The 18,982-nt window shown below is 31.3% G+C and overlaps 5 protein-coding genes across 5 annotated transcripts; 1 reads left to right on the forward strand and 4 right to left on the reverse strand.

The window, feature by feature from the left end:
- Nucleotides 1–284: 284 nt before the first annotated feature.
- LOC128965918 (uncharacterized) lies at nucleotides 285–3,907 on the reverse strand. The gene is made up of 9 exons (XM_054312695.1): nucleotides 3,598–3,907; nucleotides 3,454–3,527; nucleotides 3,288–3,396; nucleotides 2,749–3,223; nucleotides 2,521–2,694; nucleotides 1,581–2,443; nucleotides 1,374–1,488; nucleotides 383–1,312; nucleotides 285–303 (listed from the first exon to the last, which is right to left on the reverse strand). The coding sequence occupies exons 1-9, from the start codon at nucleotides 3,905–3,907 to the stop codon at nucleotides 285–287; spliced, it is 3,069 nt and encodes a 1,022-aa protein (XP_054168670.1).
- LOC128965678 (ATP-dependent DNA helicase DDX11-like) lies at nucleotides 3,607–6,807 on the forward strand. The gene is made up of 2 exons (XM_054312421.1): nucleotides 3,607–6,516; nucleotides 6,579–6,807. The coding sequence occupies exons 1-2, from the start codon at nucleotides 4,165–4,167 to the stop codon at nucleotides 6,798–6,800; spliced, it is 2,574 nt and encodes an 857-aa protein (XP_054168396.1). The 5' UTR covers nucleotides 3,607–4,164; the 3' UTR covers nucleotides 6,801–6,807.
- A 69-nt stretch (nucleotides 6,808–6,876) lies between these two features.
- Nucleotides 6,877–10,345, reverse strand: LOC128965791 (ribosome biogenesis protein BMS1 homolog). The gene is made up of 2 exons (XM_054312559.1): nucleotides 8,175–10,345; nucleotides 6,877–8,110 (listed from the first exon to the last, which is right to left on the reverse strand). The coding sequence occupies exons 1-2, from the start codon at nucleotides 10,248–10,250 to the stop codon at nucleotides 6,884–6,886; spliced, it is 3,303 nt and encodes a 1,100-aa protein (XP_054168534.1). The 5' UTR covers nucleotides 10,251–10,345; the 3' UTR covers nucleotides 6,877–6,883.
- Nucleotides 10,346–11,328: 983 nt separating this feature from the next.
- Nucleotides 11,329–16,204, reverse strand: LOC128965920 (intraflagellar transport protein 140 homolog). The gene is made up of 5 exons (XM_054312696.1): nucleotides 16,174–16,204; nucleotides 15,354–15,722; nucleotides 14,511–15,280; nucleotides 13,767–14,441; nucleotides 11,329–13,176 (listed from the first exon to the last, which is right to left on the reverse strand). Exons 1-5 carry the CDS (start codon nucleotides 16,202–16,204, stop codon nucleotides 11,329–11,331), a joined length of 3,693 nt encoding a protein of 1,230 aa, XP_054168671.1.
- On the reverse strand, nucleotides 16,196–18,943 carry LOC128965940 (melanotransferrin-like). The gene is made up of 2 exons (XM_054312721.1): nucleotides 18,763–18,943; nucleotides 16,196–18,663 (listed from the first exon to the last, which is right to left on the reverse strand). The coding sequence occupies exons 1-2, from the start codon at nucleotides 18,815–18,817 to the stop codon at nucleotides 16,226–16,228; spliced, it is 2,493 nt and encodes an 830-aa protein (XP_054168696.1). The 5' UTR covers nucleotides 18,818–18,943; the 3' UTR covers nucleotides 16,196–16,225.
- Between the last annotated feature and the right edge of the window lie 39 nt (nucleotides 18,944–18,982).

Below are 18,982 nucleotides of genomic sequence, written 5' to 3' on the forward strand. Positions count from 1 at the left end.
TGAAATAATTGTTCCAAACCACGGACTGTTAGCTAAATGTTGTTGTATTTGTTTATCATTTGTGGATAAATCAGTTACTAATGTATCAAAAATGAAAACAAATTGTTTTAAAGTAATGTGATGTTTAAAGACAGCATTTTGTAGAAAAAACAAAAGTTGTCGCAATTGTTGGTATTTGTCTTCTTTTAAATCGTTGTTCACATCTGTCTCTAAGAAACTCTTGATTTGAAATGAGTCGGACAACAAACGGTAAGCACTTTGACTGATTCGCTTGCAATTTGAATTCAGATAATGAGACACTTTCTTTAAATCAATTTTATAAACTAATTGATGAGTGATATTGTATTTAATTTTGTTTTTAGACAAAACAGACAATAAATACAGTGAATTAAGTTGAAGTTCATTATAAATGCGATCGCTTTCCAAGTGTTTAACTATTAAAATGACAACAATTTGTGAATTGAGTAGTATTTCAGTCAATTTAAGTTCATTTAAATCTAACTGATCAGCACTTGTGAAACACATCGTAAAAAACTTAAATATAGCGTCAATTGTTTTGTCCGGTCTATTAAAGTCTATAAAATTTGTTAATTCGGTAAATAATGCGTCAAATCGAGTATCAATTACTTCAAGTCTAATATTACTAAAATTATTAGAAATCATTTGACACAAAATTTTCAACATTTGAATCACTTTTTGTTCATCTTCTGGATTCAAGTCATCTTCAAAAATAGTTTTAAGTTTATAAATAATTTTGATTATAATTTGAGGCAAATTCTCTAATATTCGGACACAGAATTTATTCCAATCATTACAAATGTCCGACTCATCCATAAACTGTTCAAAATCTTCCAACAATTCTTCAAGAATGGCAAGTATTGATACATTAGTAATAGTATCGCAAATAAGTTGAATCAGTATTTGTATGGCTTTGTCGTTGGAGTGAATCAATTGAAAGAATGATGAGATTATCTGTTTCTTCTCAATTCTCAAGTAATGTTCGGGAATTGATTCAAAAAACTGAATCAATGCGTACTCACAGAAGTTATTGCATTTGAGTTCAATGAACAACCAATTCATTAGATTTATGTGATTCGTGTAATAAAGTGATAAAAAGTTGTTATTTTGTTGTTCGAAGAATTGTCTCAATGAAGCAATACTTTTGCTGTCTATTGGTATCAAAGTCGACAAAAACAGCGCGTGTTTTACAGTTAGTACTGAACTCTCGTTATAACTCAAATCACGTCTCAAATATTGATTCAAAATACGAATAAATTGCAGATTATATAAGTCTTCAATTTGAAAGTCATTCCTTTAAATCAAATAACAATTTATTAGTTAATATTGCCATCAAATTACAAATTAACACTCACTTCGGTTCCAATTTAAAGCTATAATAATTGACTGCAAAGAAGGTTCGATAAAACTTATGTATTGACTCGTTTTGCTCGTAAACTACAAACTTATTTAATCGATTCATTAACTGATCTATAAAATTGAAATATTTTATAAATAAATAAATAAATTAATTGTTAGTATTTAAGTATTTAATAGTTTTATTGTAAATAACATTAACATACCATTCATCTGTTGAAATCCGTGAGCAAAATATTCAATGCATGACTCGTCAAATTGAAAGACTAAATCGTTTCTGTGATCATATTGTTGAATCTTATAGAGTAAATGTGACAAAAACAATACCAAACAACTCTTAAAGTTATGAGTAATGTAAGAGTGTTCACAAAACCATAAAATTTGAACCATTGTTAGTACATATCCTTTGCTGAACAACGAAACAACCATTTTGTTAACTTCTTTGGCATCAAATAAGTTGTTTTGGAAAACACTAATACAACACGAAACAAGTGATTCAAATAATTGCGAATTCATCGATGAATTTTGATCTACAATTAGACGGTCAATACATTCAATTAAAAATGTTTCGATAGTTTGCAAACAAAATGAAAAAAAATCAAAAATTTCTGTTTCTTGGATATCTTTTTCATTAGATTTAGTATCAATTGGTCCCTCAGGTGATGTATCCATCAAATCGATTAAATCTTGTTCATTAAGTACGGGTTTTACTTCTCCGGTTAATAAATGAAATGTTTCTTCATTATCAAGTAAACCATTATCTGCCAATGATTTAACTAAATTGATATACGATTTGATGAGATTAATAGTTGCTGTCGTCCTTTCAATACATATATTGATAAATTCTGTGTCGTCACCACACAATCGTTTAGATATATTGTCTAATACTTTGTTTAGTATTAATTTCATTCGTTTTGTTGGAATCAAGACTGGAACTGTTGAAATGGTAAGAAAATCGGCAATGAATCGAACGACAATCAAATAAAGTTGTGGATCAGATATAAAATATTCCAATAATTCAATTAACGCAAAGAAATCAAACTCTGTAACCAATTGTGTGCCACAGTTCCTAAACATTTTTTAAAATGCCGTAATTATAGGTATTTATAAATGAAAATCTATAAATAATATTAAATATTGACTAACCTTTCAATTAATTGTCTTAAAGCCGTCATTGCATTAATAAAAAGTTTATTGTCTTTACTTTTAGCCGAGAGTTCCAGTGTTTTGATGAGAGCTTTAGCCAGTGATGTAATGTTTGTTAAACTAATTGGTCTACAAATGCTGTCTAGCATTAAGTTAATGCATTCCAATATATTACTAATAATTAACAAAATATTAATATTTGTTTAAATACTTTAAATGATGGCATACTTAGAGAGAAATGAGTCGACCGACGATTGCAATGTTTCGACATATAAGTCCAAACTATCTATAAGAAGAATGTTTGCTAACTTTATCCGTATGTTATCTCTACATAACATCTCACTCATCCAAACATAGGCACTGCCCTTAAGTTCTTCATATTCGCTATTTATGAGAAATCGAAGATATTTATCAATATTAACATTTGATACGAGAGAATCAACGATTGAATCAATAGAAGACAAACACTTCAACAAATTCAATGCATTTATTAAAACCAATTTATCGCTGGATTTCACTTTTTGTGAGTCAAACACATTGAGAACCATTTGAAGTGAAGTTAAGTGAAACTCTTCCTCCAAAGTGAACAATAGATTTGTTTCTATGTTATTATATATTACAATAAATATTTGAAGAATATATCGTTTTAAGCAATCGTCAAACTTATAGAAATCGTGTTGAAGTCGATCCACAAGAAGTTGTACTAAAAATTAATTTACATTTTTAACAATCAGTTATCTATTGTTTAGTTGTAAAAGTATTTTCACCATTTTCTTGGAGTCGATGCGATGATAATTGATTGGTGGGGCCATCGATCAGAAACAGTGATATCAGATCCAACACATACTCATTGATTGCATTGTTTTCTGTTATTAACTAAAAGCGACAAAAAAGTTAAATTTAAAGACATTTTGTTTCTAACTTTTTCCATACATTTTCAATGAGTCTCTCAAGAAGTGAACGATTAATTGAATGGTCATTGAGTTGTGAGACAATCAGTTTAAGACCTGAATATAATAATAAAATGATTTGTAATTTAGTTGTTATTAATCAATGATTGCTTCAGATGTGACAAACAATTGTTGGCAAACATCCGGATTCTTGTATCCAAATTAAACAGAAGACCAGCGAAAGTCAGAATAAATGCAAGTCTTTCGTTGTGATGGAAGTGATTACTTCTAAATGAGTTCATCCAATCGCAGCCATATTTAAGTGATGTGTCCAACAGTTCCAAGAGTTGTCTTCGTGTGAAATCACTTTCATCTGAAGACAACAACTTGTATTGACAACATTTGGCACACAATTTAGTGCCCAAATGTGTTGTGATATACCACTTGTGGTCATGTATTTGACACTCAAGACAAATGTTGACAGAGTGTTGACTCATGAGGAATGTCTATGAATTGGTCCACAACTACAACAAACAACACATCATTTGATCTCAATTTTCATTCGAATCGCAAATCGCTTTGAACTTCGCGTCATTCTATCATATATTCATTTTTAGACCTTTTAGAAGATATGAATGTCTAACAAGTGATGCAATATTTGTATATAAAAAGGAACCAAAAGTTATTTGAAGCCTTTGACTAATTTTAGCGCTAATAATACAACACTTGAAGACAACACTCGAGTTGTGTTCAAATGAATCCAATGACCACTTCTTCAGCCAAATATGGCTTTCCTTTTATTGCATACGATATTCAGGAACAGCTTATGGATGCACTGATTCATGTGTTGGATAATAATAAAGTGGCAATCATTGAGAGCCCCACCGGTACGGGAAAGTCACTGTCCATCATATGTGCTGCTCTTCACTGGATTCAACACAACGAAGATAACCAACTAATAGATTGCACTCAACGGTTGCAAAGTCTTAATGAAGAGATTGACAGACTCGACGCACAAATCAAAGTAAGTGACCATTGGATTCAATTGCAACACTCGAAGACCACACTTTGTCAGCAAAAAGAGACAATCGATAAACAATTAAAAGCGTTTAATATGAAGAAAGAGAGAAATCAGTGTCTTATTGATAAAAGAAATAATTCATTTGTCAAACAAAAAGTTGATTTAATTAACAAATCTGTGACTAAAAAATTAAAAACATCTTCTAATACGACGCAAGACTTAATAAACAGTTTGAGTGACAATGATGTCGAAGATAATCTGATTGTTGATTATAACAGTGACGATGAAGTGGTCGATAATAAGGATAAGACCGATGAAGAAGAGAATTATATTCGACCGAAGATTTATTATTGCAGTCGAACTCATTCACAACTCTCACAATTTATTTCTGAAATCAAAAAGACTATATATTCGCGACAACAAAGACCTGTCCGATCGGTTCCGTTGAGCTCAAGAAGTAATTACTGTATTAATAATAGCGTTTCAAGACTTAGTAATAACAGTTTAATTAACGAGAAATGTATTGAATTACAAAATTCAAATAATAGTCAAATGAAATGCCAATTCTTGAAGAATACTTTAATTAATGAATTTAAAGATGAAGTGTTAGCTGATGTTATGGATATTGAAGACATTACTAAATTAGGTAAAGGAGTTAAAGCCTGTCCTTATTATAGCACACGAATGGCTATTCCTGAGGCAGAATTGGTTATTCTTCCGTATAATATATTACTTCATTCAGCGACCAGAGAGTCATTTGGTATTAATCTTAAAGATAGTGTTGTTATTGTAGACGAAGCACACAATCTTATGGAAACTATTTATAACATTCATAGCATTGATATCAAAGGATCGCATGTTTTAGATTGTTTGACACAACTTAATAGTTATCTAACGAAATATAGGACTCGTTTGAGTGCCAAAAATACAATGTATATCAAACAAATTGTTTTCATTTTAAATCAATTGATTAAACATTTCAAAAAATGTTCACAAAATACTTCACAAAATGTTGACAATAGTGTAAACTTTATGATTAGTGTTGGTATTGAAAACTTGAATTTATATAAAATTCTTGATTACTGCCAAAAGAGTCGAATCGCACGAAAACTTTTTGGTTTTAATGAAAATCACAAGAAATTTATTAAACCAGAAAATACCGATGAAGTTGACAAACAACCTATTAATGGTACTAAAGCTTTCTTGGCTAAGATTAAGGCTAAAGGAAAGTCTATTAATGTTAAAACTATTAATACGAGTAATACGAATGATCAAAACAATGAAGAAATCAAAACTTTTGGATCTCCTCTGTATGTGATTCAAGAGTTTTTAAGAGCATTGATAACAACCAATTCAAATGCAAAGGTTATTACAAATTGTGATAAAGAATCGATTAGAAACTCTAGTCTTAAATATATTATATTAAATCCCTTTACACACCTTAAAGATATCATAAATGAATGTCGATCTGTAGTTCTGTGCGGCGGAACAATGAAACCATTTGAAGAATATATCGACCATTTATTTAAGCCATTAGGTGTTCCGTTGGACCGAATATTTACGTTTTCATGCGGTCACGTCATTCCCGATTCAAATTTAGTAACAATAGCTCTAGGAATGGGACCAAATAATAGACAACTGAACTATACATTTCAAAATAGAAATAACAATGAGTTAATTGAAGAGACAGGAAGAACAGTTGCCAACTTATGTACTGTTATTCCCAATGGTTTGATTTGTTTCTTCCCTTCTTATGACTTCCAAGACCTTTATTACAATGTATGGCAAAAGTTAGGTATTTTGAAGACTATTGAATCTAAAGGAAAGACCTTATTTCGAGAGCCAAAGAAAGCATCTTTTGTGTCAAAAGTTCTCTCAGACTATAACCTGGCTATCATTGGATCCAACAAAAAGGGTGCGCTTCTCATGTGTGTAGTCGGCGGCAAAATGAGTGAAGGCATTAATTTTAGTGATCATTTGGGTCGTGGAGTTATTGTTGTGGGTCTACCCTATGCTAACAAAAATTCAATTGAACTCAAAGAGAAAATCAATTATTTTAATTCATTTAAAGCTAATTCTGGAAACGTAAGAAAATTGAATATTTTTGACTAAACATTAATTTTTATTATAAAATGCAATTTTTTAAGGAATTTTACGAAAATTTGTGTTTGAAAGCCGTTAATCAGTCCATTGGAAGAGCGATTCGCCATAAAAATGATTTCGCAGTTATTGTTCTATTGGACAGTAGATATAGATATAAGGAAAATATAAAACAAGGACTTCCAGATTGGATCAGTTCACGAATCATCTCTTGTGATAACTTTGCAAAAGCATTGTCTTCTGCTAAACAATTCTTTCAAAATAAATGACTACTTAATCACCACAAATAATGTATAGTATTTGTTATATTTTATTAATCAAAAAATATATTTATAAATAAAAGTTTTATTATTTAATTATTTTCTTTAGTCTTCTTTTTACTTAATTTACTGAATATTCGTTTTTTCGTTTCTTTTTGTTTGTTTTCTCTTCCTTTCTGTATTTTATTCATTTCTTTCTTATGTTTGGCCACTCTCTGAGCCATTGCTTGTTTTTCTTTCATCATTTTCTGTCTATGGGCTGCTCTAATCATTTTCATCAGATTATGTGTTTGTTGTTCCTCCCGATCCCTGACAACAGCCACTCGTTTTACTTTATTTTGCTTTTTAGGCAAAAGTTTTGGTTTTGCCTTAAATGGTAGTTCTCGTTGAAGTGACTTCGATATAGTTAATGGTTTAAAGTTAAACTTCTTTCTCTCTATTGGTGTGTAATGAGAATCTCTATTATTGGGCGCTTGTATTCCCGATTCATATCTAAGTTGTCCAACAGTTTTCATTCCCTGCCATTTAAGCTTTTCATTTAGTGGTAATAATAATGAAGTCACGATAGCATAAAACTTAGGCACAGTTACGGTATACCATGTTTTTAGAAATACAATATCACTCATAAGTATTTTATCCTCAAATGTGGCTCTAAAAGCTCCGGGAGGCGCGCGAATAGCTTTCTTAATTTGGCCTCTAATGCCACTGACAGTCCTAAGGGATGCGCCTTCAAATTTGGTCACTTCCAGAGCTGTGTTGAACATGCCTTTAATAAAAGCAGTCTTTTTATATATTTTTAAAGCAGTTCCCAATAATTTAAGTTTTTTAACGATTTGTGAAGACTTATCTATGTCGAGTACAACACCTGTGGCGGCAATTCTGAAATTAGGTATTATATCCGATACCGATTGTACGGCTATAAAGCCTGTATTTTGAGGACTAATTGGACCCCAAAACGAAGCGTAACAATGCATATGTTGTGGAGTGTATTTGAGAAGTCGATTGCGTCCGTTGTCGTCTTGAGTTGAATACAAAGGTTGTGTTTGAAAGCGTCTCCAACCCATTGACATTATAAGCGGGTCTCTAGACTTCAAAATCTTGTCATACCATCGATGCTTCTTAATCCGGACTCTAACGTATCCAATATTAGTTTCACCGCTAAGAAGTCCACCGACAATCAATGGATGGTTGGGATCAAAGTTATCGATCAATTGGTGCGGAATGTTATCGATTTCAAGTCTTAAATACATTCCGGCTCTGAATCCTTCAAATTGAATCCTTTGTTCATCATTCATGTTCTCGAATTCACTTCTATTTAACTGTAATTATAAACATTAAAATCAATAAAATTATATAAATATAAATCTTATTAATAGTTCCGACCCGACTCTGTTCCTGAAGTTTTTCTCGTTGTACTTCAAGAAATGATTTCTCTTCATTTCCATCCTTTTCATCGTATTCTAAGTCAAATCGTTCTTTCGTTTTGCGCTTCTTTTCCATCAATTTTTGCATTTCATTATCCGAATCATTATTCCCATCATTTTTATCCTTTTCATTATTTTCCTCCACATTTCCAAAAAACTTTTCTCCAGTTTCCAAATCTTCAAAATCTCCAAACACTTCGTCATCAGATTTCTCTTCAATTGTCTGATCCGTATCTATGGCTAATAGTTTGGCCGCATCTTCATTGTCGGCCCACTTTCCGGTAACAAAACAATCTTTAATGGTATCAAATACACGATCAGAGTTCCAATTAATAAGTAATTCTTTTGGAAATTTTGTGCATTCAATTGAATTTAGCGTTGCCTTCATTTTATGCATCTCTTCGTGTTTTTTCTCAATCACTTTAAACAAACCGTCAGAAAGTTCTTTGTAATCATTAAAATAGTTATCATCTTTCAAGTCATTAGTGTCGCCGTAAACTAATTTCTGTATATTTTCTGTTCTCTCAAGTCTTGAATAGAAAGCATTTGCAGCTTTAGATGACAAGTCATTCTTCCATTTCGAGACATTTAACTCATCCTCGTCTTCAATCACTTCATCTGAATCACTAATTTCTTCATTAATATCGTCTTCGGAGTCTTCATTTTGTAAATCCATTTGTTGCTCATTTTCACTCTCATTATCTTCATCTGAATAATCATCATTTGCCTCGTCTTCATATTCATCTAAATTAAGTTCGGTATTAAACGTGACTTTCCTTCTGAATCTTTCATTACTAAACACATTTGATGCCAAAGAAGGCACTGTATTACTAAATAATTGAAGTTGAGTTGAAGCCATTTTTTCATCAATGGTTTGTTTGGAGGAAATGATAGAAGAGACCATTTCATCGTCATGTTCTTTGTGTTCATCTGTTTTATCTTTATGCGAATGACTTCCGCCTAAGTCTATATAAATGGCGTCCTTATCATAGACCAAACCGCCGACACCAGACATCGGCGCATATATAAGACGTTCTTTTTCATTGAGTGATCTTCGCTTCTCTTTGTCGGGTAGAGGACATGGATCAGATAAAAATGATATATCTTTTATTGTAAAATCCCCGCAACCAGGTATGTGAATGTCATTATTCCTCTTAAAATTACTTCCTCGAGAATAACCAAAAAGACAGACTTTTCGATTGCATTTAGGATTTTGACGAATCAATTCTTGATTAGTTATGTCTTCAATTCTGTCAACAATTAAATATGGATGACTTGTAATCCACTGCAACGGACGGAATTTGATGACTGATATAAATCGACATAAATTGTGAATTTCATTCTTAAGATAGTGTCCACCGATAAGTCCAGACAAATAGAAGAGTTTAGCTCCGGAATAGATTTCAGTCCAAAAACGATGTTTCAAAATCTTCTTTGTTTTGCGCAATGATTTCGGATTTTTAAAAACATCCAAATGAGTCAATACACCCATAATTCTTGGAAATCCATGCGATTGACAGATATTTAAGAACTCAAAGGTCTCCATCTCGAAGCCAAAGCTGGCGTCAACCATAAGTAACACCAAATCCGCTACTTTTGCCACATCTATCATACAATTAATATCATTATTGCACTCAATAAGAGTCAATCGGCGTTTCTTTCCGGCCACACAAGTGATGGGACCAACCATTTGAGACAATTTACTTCGGCTCAGATTCTTCAGTATCGATGAAATTAATGTCGATTTACCCACTTTTTGTGGACCAACTACTGCCACAACAAATGGTGGCGGTTCTAGTGGTGTCCTATCAACGGTTGGCAACTGTTCCCTCTTTGCTGTCAAGTCTTGTTTACGTCTGAACTGTCTCTCGGCCTTAACGGCAGATTTGATGGCAAAAGCCTTACTATTCTTCTTCTGACTATTTGTGACATTTGTGTCACTATTATTGGCATTATTTGCATTCAACTTCTTTTTGTCTGCTTTTCTGCCACTTTGTCTTTTCTGATGACTCTTATGTTTGTCTTCTTTATCCATATTTTCATTGATAATCACATGTCATAAGTGGTACACATGTTATAGTGATTTCAAAAATATTAAAATACATTAAATGTTTGAAAACATGCCTTAAATGCAATACATCTCTTGTAATGACATCTATTGGATCAACAATTGACTCAAAACCAGAATATATTCAGTAATATTCACATTAAGTACAGTATATAATAACTAGTGTCTTGATTTCCAACTAAAAAAATTATTTTGTCGGTTTAACGCTTATAACTGGGACTTAGTATGTCCACCTAACTTGACCAGTGGACGCTATTTCCGAAATTTTATTATAACTATAAATAACTATTTGTTAGGTTAGCAACTATAAAAACTTATAAATAACTATTTCAGTTATTTTGAAAAATATAAGCATAAAATTGTAAAATATTGCACAAATATATGTAAAAACAAAAAGTAATAGTTATATAAATTAACTTTTTTAACAATAGAAATAATTAGTTTATTTATATAAATCATTTTTATAAATATGCTGAAAACAAGTGAATTATATATCAGTTGAAATATTTATAAGAAAATAAATAACTATTTCAATAACTATTTGGCTTTTTTGGCAACTATATACTACTATTTAATACAGTTTAAATAACTATTTTAACAACTATTTGACGTTTTTTAGCAACTATTATAACAACTATTTAATAGAGTATAAAAAATTATTAATCAATACACTAATAATAACTCAACAAAAATACTATTTTATAATATTTTTAAATTATTTAGTAATTAGTATTATATAAATATTAATATTTTTTATAATTACAAAAATTATATAAATTTGTGATTACATTAGTTATGGTGGGTGTGGAGGGTTAGGAAGTGGTGTGTGACGTGAAGGAACTGTATGTGATGACTAGTATCTTATCTTTTTTAAAACTTTTTAAATCATGATTTTAATAGCGTTTAAAACTTCAACAACAAATGGGTTACATATACCGAATCTGATCCCATTTTTGTTGTCAAATACTTTTAATCATAATTTAATAATCAATTGCAATATCTAATCAAAAATATATTTAATAAGTGTTTATATTATTCAAAATATTTAATCAAATGTCTCGCTCTTGTTGTTAGTAATTCCGGCTTTTTTGAGGAAATTGTCAATAACTGAGTCTTCGTTAAAGTCGATTGTCTTGAGATAATTGGCGGCAATTTTATAGACACTCTTATCTCTGGCAATATTTGCATAACTGATCACTTTGTCCGTCAGTCCGGTTCTAATCAATGCTTTGATGGCATTAGTTCTGAGTCCGTGATTGTTATAGAGCTTAGCGGCGATCAAACAGTTTCCCTGTTGTAGAGCCATATCAGCCAAAGATAACATCACTTGTTGTGTTTGTCCCTTATTTTTGATTACTTTTTCAACTTTATCCACAAGTTTTTCATTGATCTCAATGTTGTGATCACTTATCAGTTGTTCCAACAGAGATGGATCACTATTTTTGTTAAGAAGTAATAAATCAATGACAATATCTATAATTTCTGAATCAGTTTTAAGAGCATCCAATGCTAAGTTAACAATAGATTCATTAATATTGATATCAATATTGTGGTCTAAATTCAATTTTGACATCAGATCTGATAATATATTTCTGAGTTGAGTCCAAGTTCTGGTCTTAAGTGCCATCTCTATAGCCCTGTCTTGTTGTCCACATTTATAATATATCTGAACGATATAATCGTCATTAATTTCACTGAAACCATCGCTATTGGAGTCAATGTATGTATTGACTATATCTTTAGCTTCCTCTTGATTGCCATAAGTTATGGTTAATTTAATCAATTCATTGATCAGATTATTTGTTTTACAAACACGAATGGCATGTTTGATAGCACCAGAAGGCAAATAATAATTGATTGATTCAATTGGATTAATTGATTCTAAATGTCTTCCCAAGTGAAGCATTGCTGCCTCGAGAGTAGGAATTGTCTCTTCACTGTTGGAGTCATTTGTTAATACATTAATTAGATTCTTAGCCTTTTCACTCTCACCGGTATAGCAAAGAAGTCTAACCAAATTATAGTAGTCTTTAGCCTTTTCGTAAGCATTTAATGCATGATTGATATCTCCCTGACTTTCACAGTATTGTCCCCACCATTTGATTAGGTATGCGCTGTCCTTCTCAGTATAATTGCTTTTATCTGAAAGACAATAATCTTTAAGCATAGATCCACCGGTGCTGTCAATTTCAAAGAGCATTCGCGGCACTTCAAAGACATGAGTTCCCGAAAGTTCATAGTATTTAATGGCTTCCTTTATATTAGACTCGTTTTGCTCCAAATGTTTGGCATAATTATAATAAACAGTTTTTTGATTGACTCTATCAACAGATTTTATAGCTTTTTGCCATTCATTTCTATTTTGATAATATTTTGCTAATTTTAACGGATTATTGCATTCTTTGAGTATTTCTTCTGCATCTAAATGAAGACCCAAATTCATGGCCAACAGAGCGCAGGCAACTTCTCGACCACTTTCTTGCAATTCTTGTCTCACATCCCTTACAACTCTTGCATTCTGTAGTTTTGAGATACAATACAAACCCATATCTATGTCTCTACTCTTAACACTAAGTTTTGCCAAATTTTTCCATAATTTATGATTATTTTCTCCGATTTGATTTACTTTTTTAATTAAATGATTTATATCAATATTTTTAGCCATTAAAAAATCTAATAATACAGACACTGTTTCTTCACTTAAACCTTCTAATTCTGGTAACTCTTGTTTAACAATTTCATCGGAACGTAACAAATAAATGATCGGTACTTTCAATGCTATTAACTTAAGATTGATATCAATTTCTATTTGGTTGTAATGTTTGATAACCTGTTCATTAACATTACACAAATAGATATCTATTACATATTGCAGTGATAAACATAACATACTCTGAAAATAAACAAATAAATAGATTGTTAACAAAGTTTTGATAATTCTAATGAATAGTATAATATAGTATAATATAGTATAATATAGTATAATATAGTATAATATAGTATAATATAGTATAATATAGTATAATATAGTATAATATAGTATAATATAGTATAATATAGTATAATATAGTATAATATAGTATAATATAGTATAATATAGTATAATATAGTATAATATAGTATAATATAGTATAATATAGTATAATATAGTATAATATAGTATAATATAGTATAATATAGTATAATATAGTATAATATAGTATAATATAGTATAATATAGTATAATATAGTATAATATAGTATAATATAGTATAATATAGTATAATATAGTATAATATAGTATAATATAGTATAATATAGTATAATATAGTATAATATAGTATATATAGTATAATATAGTATAATATAGTATAATATAGTATAATATAGTATAATATAGTATAATATAGTATAATATAGTATAATATAGTATAATATAGTATAATATAGTATAATATAGTATAATATATATCTAATAATATAAATTATATATAAATTATTAACTGATTCGTTATCGGCCCACAAAAGACCACAAATTTCTTCTTCAGAATTGACATCAATATTATGTTTAATTATTTTATTGTCTGATATAATGGTCAATAAATTGTGGTCAACACAGGCTATCATAGTTCCGTCGCAATTAATTTTAGCGAAAATGATTTTCTTGTAATGGTTGAGACCTGTTGGTCCAGATTTAAGTATTGGTTTGGATGTATTCAGTTTAAAAACATAAAGAAATAACTTTTTATTAACTGATAATATAACCAGAAATGAATCACCATTCAAGTCAAGAGCTATCACTTTAATTTGCATAATAGAGTTATCAGCGTTTACTAACAAATCAATTTGATGACTGTCCTCAGTATTGGTCTCCAAATTATATGAAAGTAAAGAAAACTTTGCGTTTTGTTGATTATTGTCTATAAGACAACTCCAGACAATTTCATTATGAATGACAAACATGTTATCGGTTTCTCTAATATTTGCCGAACAATATGAGTCTATGACATCATTGGAAGCATTTAATCGGTAAAAGTCGACGCGTTTGGATCCGCTTAGCTTAATGGCAAAGATCTTGCCATCACTTCCCATATACATATTTCGCACCGGTATCTCAACTATCAATTCTTGAGTACTGTTTGTATCAATATTTTTTACTTTTACTTGTTTAGACCCATTCTAAGTTTTAGTTAAAAATAATACTAAAATTATATAAATATAAAAATACAATTTTAGATAAATACAAACCTGAATGACAACAATTTGTTTGTTATAAGAGAAACACATGTTTTGTTCGGTAATTAAATAAATATCATTAATAGATGTAATGCAAGCAATTTGTCGATTCTTTGAAATACTTAATTGCTTAACACTTCCCTTGACTTGTATTTGAGAAACTCTATTGAATTCAAGTCCTGAACTCCTTTTCCAAATAATAATGTGATTATTACTGGTTCCGGCAGCCATTAGATTAGTCCAATAGCCCACTGACGTGACACCAGCCCAATGGGATTCGGCCGATTCGGCAACAATAACGGCTGCATTGTTACCGCTTTCCAATTGCCAAAGTCTAACTACCCGTTCACCAGAAAAACAGATAGCAATAAGACCGACCGAGTCATCGATCATCATTGCGGTAATTATATCCGATGTTATATTACGACCAGAGGTACTTAGTTTGACTTTTGAGACCTCATTCACATCGGAACTGGTGGTCGACAAAGAGTACTGACATAAAAGCATAGATTCAGTTATAATAATGAGTCGATTCCTTTTTGAATAATATAACAATTTTTTGACACCACTTTCCAGTGCCACCACATCACTGATAGTTCCGGTCGATTCATTCATCTGATATATTGATCCACTGTTTGAACCGAAATATACAAATTGAATTTGATTTAATTTAACAGATAGTGTATCTGATATTTGATCACTAATTTGATGGTTATGTTTCTCAAGCAAAAGGTTTGACATTTCATCGAATTCCCACATTATTATCTTTCCTGAAATATCAACTGAACCAACAAAAAAAAGTATTATTATTAACTAAATTTAAAAAAATAATTAAATCATAATTTGATAAAAAACCTGTAAAAAGACTGAGACCATCACTAAGCCATTGCATACAAACAACTGTTTTTTGTCTGTTATAAGTCTTTAGATTGGATTCATTCCAAACAGCCTTAGAATTCTTGATGGAATAGACGCCTAGTTCTCCCGATTCCCACGAAACGGCCAGTGAAAGCATATTTGGGTTCCATTGAAAACACGATACTTTCACACCAGACTTGAGAGGAATTAGATCCGACTCTTTCTGAGACAGTTCAATAGGTTGCAACCCATCCTCATTGAGCAATATTATAGTGCCGTCACCTGAATATACAGATATTGCAAGAATTGAACGATCAGTTTGAGACCAACTGACCGACTCTTTCTGTAATGGTTTCAATACTGAATCTTCAATTTTATATTCAATATATGAAGTCATTATAATTAATTTGTAATTATTATTTATTTTAATTACAAATTAATTAATTTATCATTTGTTTATTGATTTAAAATGTTTGCTTATATTTTGAATTGCGGTAATTGTTGCTATGGTTTAGTTACTGTACTAAACAATACAAATAAAGCTAAAAATAATAATATTATTCAATGTTTATTTCGATTAACTTTTGAATATTCTTTTAATGATATTATATTATGAATAAATTGAAAACATTGAATAAAAATTACAATCAAAACCAATAAATTATAAAATTAACTTTATTTATAATTACGGTAATAAATTTACTATATAAATGTATAGAAATACAATATCTTTTATTATATATAACATAAAAATTTATGAAAAAATACTAAAAATTCGTAACAAAATGTAAATATTGATTATTTCTTTTTTAGTCACAATTAGTTGCAATTAATGGACGGAATGTCATATTTAATGATAATAACATTATCTAAATAAATGTGTGTGAATTATAAAATGAAATAATGACTAATAATAAAGTCAAAAATGATGGCATATTATTAAGTGCTCCGGCAGTGCAGTCAACTATAGTCATAGCTTTTAGGAATTCATGTCCTAAATATTGGCGATAATCGCGTCTCCAATAAGGAATAGCTTTTAACTGTACGGTCGAGTCTTGAAATATAAGATCTTTATAGTCATGATGTGATACAAACATCTTAAATGTGAAGTCTTCTGAATATTTGGATCCATAGAACTGTTGCGCATAAATAAAAAGATTAATAAATGCTTCTTTCATAAGAATGTCGTTATATTTATTGTTGACGATTGCATTGGTCGGCACTCGACCCAAATGACAGTTTTTATAGTCTTGATATGTGGCACGAGTTCCGTCGCGACAAAGCAATTCAAAGTCATCGGGAATGACATTTCTGGCCCACCAATCAGGGTTTCGTCCACCAGTGTTCTCCAAAATAGACGTGTGTTTGGTAAATGCTATTTCACCGCCGCCTTCAACTAAACACCGGAGAGCACCGGTGTCACCAAAAAACGGTTCGGATGAGTCTCTGCTACAGAAACGATATGACGCTCCGTGACAGAGATCGCAAAGATTTCCGTAATCCCAAGTGCTATCATAACTATAGAATTCACGGGAAAGAGAGCCAGGAATACAAGATTTCTGAAAAAATTCTGAAGCGGCCCGAACTGAGTCACATCCATACGACCGCATTCGGGAATTAGATAAAAGAAAACTAAGCGGAACCACCCATCCGGCGGCTAAACCAAAACCTGAATGACAAGACTTCTTGCCTTTTAAATAGAGGAGATCAGTATTTTTATCCGATTGTCGAGTTATGGCCACCGAATAATAATAGGTATCATTTAAATTATTTTGTTCCGAAACAATTGGTTCTAAATTAAATTTGTGTCCACCGGTATAGATATCTCCGGCATCCAAAACAGTGAGGTCAGCGTTTCCGTCGTGAATCATTGACATACAGCCAATAGTACTGTGACCTTTGACACACGTCAGCTCCGGCTTTAACATCTGGGCGTGAAATGCAGTCTTCATTCTCTGACATTTTTCCAACTCTTGATCCGATACCACACAGAACCTGGCATTAGGAACGGGACATTTGCGTAACTTTTCAAAATAGTCCAAAATGTTTGTTATGTTGGATCTGTAATCAAATCTAATACGTGCCGGCAATTCATACGATCGAAGATATCCAGCAAATGTTTGTTTACTAATTTCAACGGAATTTAAAGAAGTAGTTTCGTCTGCAAACAAAAGATTCATTGCTCCATATCTTACAGAATCACCAAATAATGGGAATTGTCCGTCACTTCTGAATCTATCATCAAATTGCAATAAATTATATTTTGTTAAATTCTGTTTTGATGTAAAACTTTGATTAAATCGGTTAAATGACGGTCTCATTGATTGTCCTGTTATATAGTCCTTGTTATGCATTAATTGAGCTCCAAATCTATTGACGGATTCAAATAAAAATTTCTGAATTTTATGTCTGTCTTCTGGTAGAGTAGCCGACGATATAACGATGGCGTGAGAGGGAACGTAACCCCAATTGCAGTCTTGATAGGCATTAATGGGTCGACGGCCACCGTTAGGACACAACAATTCGTAATCATTTTTATTGATATTCTTGTAACGCGAAATTTCATTTATAGTGGTATGTTTAAGAAAGGCTACGTCACCGACTCGAGACAAACATTGAAAAGCGCCCTCAAAGTTAGCAAAGATATCATTTCCAGAGCACTTTGATTTGTCTGGATCTGCGGCCGAACATAAAGAACATATGGATAACGGGTTGTTACCAATCGGATTGTTTTTGTCGATCAATGAATTGGGAGCACAGCTGTCACCAAAAAAACTGGCAGCGCTTCGGATGATATTATTGCAGTCACGGATGTCAAACAACTCTTCATCCAACAATCGTGATATAGGTATCACCCAACCAGACAAGTGTCCCACACCAGTAAAACAGGCCTTTTTTCCTCTTAAATCTCTCAGATCTCTTATATAACTCGATGACTGAGTCTTAACGACAGCCACAGAGTAATAGCCCTTTTCTTTGGTCGATCCGTACAACTCATACATAATAGGGACCAAACTGTGGTAACGACCGGCAGTAAATAGCTCTCCCGGATCTAAGACAGTCAAATGTGCGATCAATGACTCAATCCAATTCATACACTGATCCTTATCGGAGGCCATCTTACAGTCCAATTCATATTCAAATGCATTTACCGAAGTTCTGGTCACCGATCGGATAGCTTCCGACCAGTGCTCACATTTACGTTGCTCTTCAACACTAATCGTACAAAATATGAGCCGATTTTTGCGATCAATATTGAGGTCACTTCTAATGCCATGATTTGATTGATTGACCACTTGACTGACCACTATATCCGTCGGTGTATAAAATATTTAACAATAAATTGTTATTAGATTTGCGCCAAAAAAACAAAAAATCTAAACAAAATTTAGTGACAAATACTTACATTTAAGTGATATTAACACAAATAATACAAATTTTGTGTTAAATATGAGATTCATTTGTCATAGAAATCGTTGCTTTTGTTTTGATTTACATTTGATTTAATGATAAAATTAATTTAAATAAAAGTGAATTAAATTAAAATCAAAACAAAAATTTCTAACTAAAGTCACACCCATTCATATGATTACATGTTTTGAGTATTTTTCTATTAATGTTGTATT

Source organism: Oppia nitens, unplaced genomic scaffold (genome assembly GCF_028296485.1).
Source record: "Oppia nitens isolate AA-2021 unplaced genomic scaffold, nextdenovo-longstitch-racon4-pilon3 scaffold18_pilon_pilon_pilon, whole genome shotgun sequence".
In the NCBI taxonomy this organism is placed as follows: Eukaryota; Metazoa; Arthropoda; class Arachnida; order Sarcoptiformes; family Oppiidae; genus Oppia; species Oppia nitens.